We start from the raw sequence: 9,432 nt of genomic DNA on the forward strand, positions 1-9,432 counted from the left end.
ATCGCTTTATCTTCAGTTAAATAAAAAAGAAATAATAAATCACAGATTCTTGTTTTATTGCATAAATACTAAATAAATAATAATAATAAATATTAATAGCAGAAGTATCACTAGTAATATTGCTATAAATAAACAGTTGTGCTGAGTTGGTCTCATTTGATTCCCATTAAAGCAGCAGCTGTGTGACGTCACAGTACAGTGTTCTATAAGGTGGGGGTGAGACGGGCGGCGGGTCACTTGTGTTCTGACCCTCACAGCGTTCACAGCGTTTTTCTTTCTCTCAGATAAAACCATCTTTTACGGCAGTATTTCACAACATGAAGGCTTTCCTGTCGCATCTCTCTGCAGGACTGAGCGAGGTGAACCTGCGCCCCCTGCTGTTCGTGGCCGGAGCCGCAACCGCCACCGCAGGAGCTTATTATCTGTATAAGAGGTTCACTGGTGGGCGGCGGGGGGAGGTGAAGGAGGATGCGGGGGTCCAGACTGATCCTGGTCCTGAAGGTTACGGAGGTGGAAACACACACACAAGTAATAAAACAGCTTCTAATAATACTCTATTCATTTAGTATTTAGTTGCTATTTTGACTGTAGTGATTTTATTGATCATTATGATTAATTCTCATGTTCTTATTTATATTGGATTAATTATTTACATTAAATACTATTTATACAAATTATCTTTATTATAATCTGGGCTTCATACCAGGTCAGATTAGAAAGAAATCCTCCTCAATCTGGAATCCTGCATTATTGTTATTAACATATATACTTTATTTGTCATATATACATATGCAGGTGTACAGTACAATGAAATTCTTTCTTCGCTTATCCCAGCTTGTTTGGAAGTTGGGGTCAAAGCGCAGGATCAGCCATTGTACAGCGCCCCTGGAACAGACAGAGTGGAGGGCCTTGCTCATTTGGATTTGAACAACCAATCTTCCGGTTGATAGCCCAAAGCTTTACCCACAAGGCTATCACTGTCCCCATATTAGTTATAATATAAAGAGAACAAGCCAATGTCAGTACCAAAATGCAATTTTACCTAGAAAGCTATTATTTTAGTATCTGATTTATTCTTATTTTAGTCCCTGATATCTTCTTATTTTAATCCCTGATTTATTCTTATTTTAGTCATAAAAATGAATTATTATTATTTATTATAAATTATTATTATTAATAATAATTATTTTTGTCATTATTATTATTATTATTATTATTATGAACAGTAAACAATGCAATTTTACCAATAAGGTTTTGATCTATCAGCTATTATTTATTATTATTTATTATTATTATCACCCAAACCCTGATTGAAAAAAAGCTATAATTATTTTTACACGTGAATTGATTAGACGAGCTCATTAATATTTTTAATAATTTAAAATTTGAATGTAAATAAAGGAAATGTGTTTGTACTTTATATCTCTTCAGATGTTTTAGACTCCCACACTGACGGGGTTCACACAGATGAACAGATCTCAGACCCGTACCAGGTAAATAATCTGAACTAAAACATTTCAGTCATTCTGACTCCCACTGTTGGATTAAATTTTGCTCTTGTTTGTTTTTTGGAAAAGCAGATCAATCCTCAACACCACAGAGAAGTTCAGCGTTCACATTTGACACTGCGTTTGTCTTATAGCCGGTGGCACGACAGACATACTGCGGTATCCCCATTCATCTCTGTTTATCTCTTTGTTTATCTAAAAGTAATAATGTGTGTAGAGAGTCTTAACTTGTGTACTCGTATTCCACAGATGATCCGTGTCAGGCGGCACTACACACTGCAGATACGTGGTGCGGTGTCACAGTCGTGGTGGGTTCTCACCAACGACTTCTATAAAGCCACAGATGAGGTAGAAGCTCCTCCAGTCGTGTTCATTACACACTTTACGGTCCTGTTCTTGTGTGAAGACTCGTGTGATTCTCTTCTTACAGGGTCTCCGATGCTTCTGCTCAGCACACAGGGTGACACTTGCTGTGGTAAAATATCCAACACTATAAATCTGGAAGGTCTATTAAACATGACTGGACGTGTTTTAATCACTTTGTCTTTTTAGCACATTGACGGATGTCTGGCTCGGGTAGCATCTTACATTTTCACTAAACGCCACGCCACTGTATCATCCTGGGGTGTTCAGGTGAGCTTCATACAGATCTGATTTTGTTATTGCATTATATTGATGATTAATTGATGATTGAATGAAATGATGTTCTACAGGCTGAAGACACTTTTTGGTCAAGCCAAGGCGTTCTCATTAGTGACAATCGTTGTGTCGTTACGGTTCCCTGTGGCTCAGAAGTCGTGCTGTACAATCCAGAACCCAGAGCTCCCCACCAGCCAGAGGAAACTTCTAGACCTCAGACCAGCCCTGAGGTAAAACTAAACACAGTGTTATTTCCTGAATGTAATTCAGGATCTGTGGCACTGTAATAAGCACTAAATATCTAATATTACAGGTGGATGTGGAGAGCGGCCATATAGAAATAAGGAATGTTCCTGCTTTATTGTGAGTACTGCAGCAGTTTTAGAGCAATATGAACTTATTTTAATGACGTTATTTATTCATAAATAAATGATACACTCCTGTTTACACAGTCACTACTGCAGAATGAAGGGAATCAAAAACTTCACCCATAAACTAGCAGCACTGCGTCAAGCCTTTAATGTAAGTCAATTTTCCCTCCATAGGTGCGTCCATTCCCTCACTCCCAGCATCTCTTACTTCCTTACTTATTTACTTTAATATCTCTGTTTCGGTTCCTTTAGATCGTTTTCAGTCACCCTCCGAACTACAGTTACATCTGTGTGGTGGGAAGAATGACTTTACTCGTACTGGTAGCTGCAAAAAAGAGGGTAACATGACAGAAAAACATGTATCAAATAATTCAAGCGATGTACAAATGATTTAATAACGTCTTGAGCGTTTCTCTCCTAGGATCTGCGCGTCTTCCAGCGAAGGTACGACCGGCTGATACAGATGCTGGAGAATCGGACTAATCGGATGTGGGCCGAAGTGGAGCTGACACAGATCGGGGTGAGTTTGACTCAGTCTGAAACTGGCACCATATTTACTGATATATGTGTCGACTGCTGGATGCCACTCATGCGGTTACCCATAGCGTCTACGGCATCAGTCAGAACTACAGTCCGACCATTCTAAAAGAAAATCTATTTTCCTTCTACTTGCAGATCCAGCACGTCAACTTTATGGACATCGTCTTTGAGCTGGTGCTGCTGGGAATTCTGGGAAGAGCGAGGGTGCATCAGATCATCTCAGTAAGAGAGTCTGTGCTCTATAGAGTCTAGAATTAATCTGTGCTGCACTACAAGTGTAGTCAAACACACCTATGTGGCTTTTCTTACATTCTTTAGTTGACGCAGTACCGGAGACGAAGGCTCTTTCTGAACCGGCTGATTGCTCTCATCTTTTCGTGCGTTACACCCAGATGGATTGAACGTCAGGAGACAGAGCGTTATTTATTCCATCTTCAGGTGTGTGTTTTTTTTTTCACCACAAATGATTTTGAACTAGTAATCTGTTATTTATTAACAGCCCCCTGATGTTGTTTCTCTTCTCTCAGACTGAGATGCTGAGCTTCCTGGATGAAATCTTCACTCTGGACGAGTCTTTGTATGCAGAACCTGAAGCCCTGGCTACTGCACTGGAGACGCTTTTATGGCAGAGCCTCCGACGGTTTCATGAAAGGCTGGAAACAGATGACATCTAAAGGCCAACCTTGATTAGAACCTTTATTTAAGTGTTAGGGATGCAGGTCTGGTGGTTGATGTGTTGTTAATGTGTGTTAACAGTTCACAGGTGCATCAGGACCCAAGACATGGGCGACATGTAAAGATACCACTAATGTGGAAACATGTATCGGAATCTCAGAGAGACGTGCTGCCATTAAGACGACGTCTTTACATCAAGACAACGCCTGGATGACTTTGTGGACCAGATCCAGATGTGTAAAAATGTTCTGTAAAAATGTAATAAAAAGAAGAAACTCTGATTGGCACATTCTCTGGCGTCTTTATTCGTCTTTATTTCACTGATTGCTATAAAAAGTTGGGACGGAGGCAGAATAAGAGTGGAAGGTTTATAGAAGATTAAAGATACAGTGGCTCTCCATGCTGCTCTTTATTTTGAGGGAATCTGAGTTGTGAGATTTGGGAACAAACTGGGAACTGGAATGTGGACACAATACAGAGGAAATAAATGTGTCCAGAAGCTGTACATGGCAAAGGAACCAATTTACTACTCCAATGTTTACTTACACTTATCACAGTTCTAGTAATTAAGGGTTAAGGGCTTCGCTCAGGGACCCAACAGAGACAATTCACCAATGGTCTGGCTTGAACCAGCAACCTTTTGATTGCTAGCCCAGTACCTTAACCACTAATACCAAGTTCACACTACATCACTGTGTTCAGATCTCTTTTCAGTTCACACTACACAGTGGACAGTGAGTGTAGAAACAAGGAGGTGGTTTTAATGTTATGAATGATCAGTGTAGTCTATTTAGTTCTACAATTACTGACTGTAGTCCACCTGGTCAATGGTCACATTGAAAAACAAAGCAGGTATTATTTAGGTGGTGGATCATTACCGTCTATACCGTTTACCTCAGCTGCCTCAGGACACGTCTCAATTTGTTAATGCTTTGAGTTATTTCTCCTGCTAAAAAATTTAAATTGAATTAAAGTTTAGTGTAGAATTATGTACAAAGATCTACAGAGAATAGATGAACTGGCTGGTTAGCTCAGTTGGTTAGAGTGTGGTGCTAATAACGCCAAGGTCATGGGTTCGATCCCCGTATGGGCCACACCCACTTTTGGACTTAAACTAACAAACAAGTGAACCTTCTCTAACTAGCAGGTCCTATTAACCTGAGCTTCAAACGTTGTCTCTGACAAGTGTGAGATCATTTTAATGCCCCTTTCATTCAGGTCAGAAACATGCCATTATTTCAATTTACCAAACTTAACTGCCCTGCTGTAAAAGTTAGCAAGTCATGTGACCTGTGTGTACCGTCCAGTGAGAGTGCAGTACACGTGTCTCTGTGGTGCAATCGATTAGCGCATTCGGCTGTTAACCGGAAGGTTGGTGGTTCGAGCACACCCAGGGACGTGTGCCTTTTATTGCACAATCTGCCTGTTGATCATCGGATATGAGACACAACAACAACGTGTAGTCCCGCAGAATAGCGGAAATAAGTAACTGAAAACATCCAGTAAACAACAGTCCTACAAGCACAAATATCCACCTGATAAGTCACTGGAGCTGTCCAATGTGGAAGAACGTCCTTTTGGTTTCAGTAGATGTTAAATGAAGACACTCGCCCAACGTGGGGCTCGAACCCACGACCCTGAGATTAAGAGTCTCACGCTCCACCGACTGAGCTAGCCAGGCTTAAACAGCAGGTCAGAACAGACAGCTCATCGGTCAGATCATCAGAGAGATGTAGGTTTAATTCACTAACATCACGACCAGATTAAGAACTAATTCACAGTTTACAAACAAACACAATTCAGAATAAGTAACAGAAACAGACACAGACTTACTGTCACTGTATTGTATTATAGTGTTAAATTGTAGCGTATTTTATTGAGATTATGCTTTAATGCTGTATTTTCTTAAATGTATTTAATTCAGCACAATGGTTAAACTGCACAACCCAACAAGTTAAAATAACCCATCATGAGTTCTGTCCAATATTTACAGTGCTGGGTTGCCAGATAACACATTTTCACCTACATTCGGCATTTTCTTTCCTGTATTCCAAAAACAGTCGCCATTGCAGGTCTACAACACGTTACAAAAACACTTGAGACACTTTATTTTTGCTTTCTTTATCTTGCCGGTGTCACGTTGTATTGAAACTAAAATAAATAAATAAAAACTTAAAATTTAAAAGCAAGTGTTTAGGTTCATTCATCATCTTAACACATATTACAAACTAATCAAGCTCATCAAATTTCAGACATTGTTCATGTAAACAAAAATCTCAAGTGGAAGCACAAGATTCATTTATTTATAGACGGTGCTGTTTATGGTTTTACATTTAAAAACATGAACAGTTAAAAAATAACAACAAACACAACAACAACAATTTAATAATAATGTCACAAATCTGTACCCAAGCAACAAGCTGTAATTTATCTAGCACCACTAGATGGGAACGATCTCTGTACAACATTTTAAACTTCACTTTAAAAGTCAGTTCAGTGTGTTTTACTGTAGTAAGAATAGCTCCACATGTTTTGTACGTAGTGTTTATGGTATTTAAGCTGGATGGATAGATGGAAGTTAACATGTAATCTAAGGTGACTCTTAAGTTTATTCGCTGCTGTTGGCTTATAAAGTTTTACTGAACAAACTGGCTCGTATTTTGGCACTGATATACCTTCCTGAATGGTGATCTGCTTGGTTGACACAACTAGCACAAGTAATCGTGGTCTACACCCCACAAGCGCTACTTGCGCATGCGCTGAACGCTACCATCCTGATACTGCTAACGTTTCTAAACCTTGGAACTCACACCGGCTCCCAAATAATACTTGCCATTTGCTGAGTAAATAAAGCCAAAAAGAAAAAAAAATGCACACACACACACACACAACTTCAGACTTTAACATCTCAGATTTTTTAAACTGACGGGATTTATATAATTCTGAAATAATGTAGAAGATTTAGGCAGTACATTTTAACTAGTCTTTTACTAAACATTGCCACCCAGGTATCAAAATGATAACAACACGCCCCACTGTTAATAATTGCACTGAGTTAAGTTTAGGACCCAGTTGGCCGGTAGATGGCGCTGTAAACAATGATTTGCCTTTTGGTGTTACAATTTGGCATAGAGCAGTTACATGTGGAACACTATTCTCTACTCAGCATTGATAACAGTGTGTTTACCTAAATAAAATCAGGTTCCACCGAGATTTGAACTCGGATCACTGGATTCAAAGTCCAGAGTGCTAACATTACACCATGGAACCACACAGTGAGGTCTTACTTAAACCCAAAAGTTAATAATTAGTTAATAATTATGAAATGATTTGTGATTATATTTTGGGATGGAGCAGTCACATGTGGAACACTATAACACTACTAGTGCTATTATGATATTCAAGCTGGATGAATGGATGGAAATTAACATGTCATTTAAGGTGACTCTCTGTTGTACTGCACGTAGGGCTGGGCGATTTTGCCCCCCCCAAAAAAAAACTCGATTATTTTAAAATTATACCCGATTGTCGATTACATGCTGCAGAAGTGCTAACATAGTAACAGCACCACCTATAATTATTCTTTTAAGGGACTCAAACATTATAACAATAACAATATCACAATAATTAACAATAATTAAAACAAAATAGATCTAAATTATCTATATCCATATCTATCTATATCTAAGAATAGCTCACAAACAGCTTTTATTTTAAATAATGTTCAGCAGAACCCCTTACATTAGGAAAAAAAAACTACAAAAAGTTATTTGGGTGTCTTAAAAGGAACACGAGCCTGTACTGTGTTGAGTACATTTTGTCCTCTTGTGATTTGGGGGGTGGATACAACATTTTAAACATTTAAAGATGTGTAATGTGTAGTGGTGGGCGATATGGCCCTAAAATAATATCACGATATTTCAGGGGGTTTTTTTGCGATAACGATATTTTTGGCGATATAATGAAACACTGAAAAATATTTTATTTATTTCGAGAAAACACTATTGCAAAAAAAAATTATGTTCAGGTTTTATTTAAAATTAATGTAAGTTAACACATCGTAAAAAATGTAGGAAGTATGTAAGAATTACACACACTTTTCTTTATTTTGTCTTTGCAGTAAAAATAATGTAACATAATGTAATGGCAAAGTCAGGCTATTTCCATAGGGGTGGCCAGACCGAGACCATTGCTCACACAGGGGTCGCACAGAAATGCACAGTTTTTTTATGTGGTCACTCACTCATTTACCTATACAGGCAGTGAGTGTCATGTAGAATTACATCACGAACAACCGCATACTAATAATAAGCTTTTTTTCTCTTTCTATTTTCCATAACAAGTAATATACTGTATATATATATATATATATATATATATATATATATACATATATATATATATATATATATATATATATACAGTGTATCACAAAAGTGAGTACACCCCTTACATTTCTGCAAATATTTCATTATATCTTTTCATGGGACAACACTATAGACATGAAACTTGGATATAACTTAGAGTAGTCAGTGTACAGCTTGTATAGCAGTGTAGATTTACTGTCTTCTGAAAATAACTCAACACACAGCCATTAATGTCTAAATAGCTGGCAACATAAGTGAGTACACCCCACAGTGAACATGTCCAAATTGTGCCCAAATGTGTCGTTGTCCCTCCCTGGTGTCATGTGTCAAGGTCCCAGGTGTAAATGGGGAGCAGGGCTGTTAAATTTGGTGTTTTGGGTACAATTCTCTCATACTGGCCACTGGATATTCAACATGGCACCTCACGGCAAAGAACTCTCTGAGGATGTGAGAAATAGAATTGTTGCTCTCCACAAAGATGGCCTGGGCTATAAGAAGATTGCTAACACCCTGAAACTGAGCTACAGCATGGTGGCCAAGGTCATATAGCGGTTTTCCAGGACAGGTTCCACTCGGAACAGGCTTCGCCAGGGTCGACCAAAGAAGTCGAGTCCACGTGTTCGGCGTCATATCCAGAGGTTGGCTTTAAAAAATAGACACATGAGTGCTGCCAGCATTGCTGCAGAGGTTGAAGACGTGGGAGGTCAGCCTGTCAGTGCTCAGACCATACGCCGCACACTGCATCAACTCGGTCTGCATGGTCGTCATGCCAGAAGGAAGCTGACGCACAAGAAAGCCCGCAAACAGTTTGCTGAAGACAAGCAGTCCAAGAACATGGATTACTGGAATGCCCTGTGGTCTGACGAGACCAAGATAAACTTGTTTGGCTCAGATGGTGTCCAGCATGTGTGGCGGCGCCCTGGTGAGAAGTACCAAGACAACTGTATCTTGCCTACAGTCAAGCATGGTGGTGGTAGCATCATGGTCTTGGGCTGCATGAGTGTTGCTGGCACTGGGGAGCTGCAGTTCATTGAGGGAAACATGAATTCCAACATGTACTGTGACATTCTGAAACAGAGCATGATCCCCTCCCTTCGAAAACTGGGCCTCATGGCAGTTTTCCAACACGATAACGACCCCAAACACAACCTCCAAGATGACAACTGCCTTGCTGAGGAAGCTGAAGGTAAGGGTGATGGACTAAACCCAATTGAGCACCTGTGGCGCATCCTCAAGTGGAAGGTGGAGGAGTTCAAGGTGTCTAACATCCACCAGCTCCGTGATGTCATCATGGAGGAGTGGAAGAGGATTCCAGTAGCAACCTGTGCAGCT

General features: G+C 39.5%; 1 protein-coding gene and 2 non-coding genes across 4 annotated transcripts; 2 read left to right on the plus strand and 1 right to left on the minus strand.

The window, feature by feature from the left end:
- Positions 1–264: 264 nt before the first annotated feature.
- Positions 265–4,015, plus strand: LOC134305926 (uncharacterized). Of its 2 annotated transcripts, none has more exons than XM_062990240.1 (14): positions 265–528; positions 1,432–1,493; positions 1,578–1,667; positions 1,758–1,856; positions 1,939–1,983; positions 2,061–2,141; positions 2,222–2,377; positions 2,461–2,510; positions 2,600–2,669; positions 2,771–2,857; positions 2,940–3,038; positions 3,194–3,280; positions 3,377–3,496; positions 3,586–4,015. In XM_062990240.1, exons 1-14 carry the CDS (start codon positions 318–320, stop codon positions 3,730–3,732), a joined length of 1,404 nt encoding a protein of 467 aa, XP_062846310.1. In that variant the 5' UTR covers positions 265–317; the 3' UTR covers positions 3,733–4,015. The 2 variants fall into 2 exon arrangements, with proteins under 2 accessions (XP_062846310.1, XP_062846311.1); XM_062990241.1 differs by having other exon boundaries at positions 1,581–1,667.
- A 738-nt stretch (positions 4,016–4,753) lies between these two features.
- On the plus strand, positions 4,754–4,827 carry trnai-aau (transfer RNA isoleucine (anticodon AAU)). Its single transcript has one exon. It is a non-coding gene; the product is annotated as a tRNA-Ile (tRNA).
- Positions 4,828–6,932: 2,105 nt separating this feature from the next.
- On the minus strand, positions 6,933–7,003 carry trnaq-uug (transfer RNA glutamine (anticodon UUG)). Its single transcript has one exon. It is a non-coding gene; the product is annotated as a tRNA-Gln (tRNA).
- Between the last annotated feature and the right edge of the window lie 2,429 nt (positions 7,004–9,432).

Source organism: Trichomycterus rosablanca, unplaced genomic scaffold (genome assembly GCF_030014385.1).
Source record: "Trichomycterus rosablanca isolate fTriRos1 unplaced genomic scaffold, fTriRos1.hap1 scaffold_167, whole genome shotgun sequence".
Classification (NCBI taxonomy): Eukaryota; Metazoa; Chordata; class Actinopteri; order Siluriformes; family Trichomycteridae; genus Trichomycterus; species Trichomycterus rosablanca.

What these genes read in the sequence shown, in the direction of transcription:
- LOC134305926 (XM_062990240.1), top strand. Translation starts at nt 318, where the DNA reads ATGAAGGCTTTCCTGTCGCATCTCTCTGCAGGACTGAGCGAGGTGAAC. An exon ending in ACAGGGTGACACTTGCTGTG is followed by an intron (nt 1,984 to 2,060) that starts GTAAAATATCCA and finishes TTGTCTTTTTAG; the next exon opens with CACATTGACGGATGTCTGGC. An exon ending in TGGAGCTGACACAGATCGGG is followed by an intron (nt 3,039 to 3,193) that starts GTGAGTTTGACT and finishes TTCTACTTGCAG; the next exon opens with ATCCAGCACGTCAACTTTAT.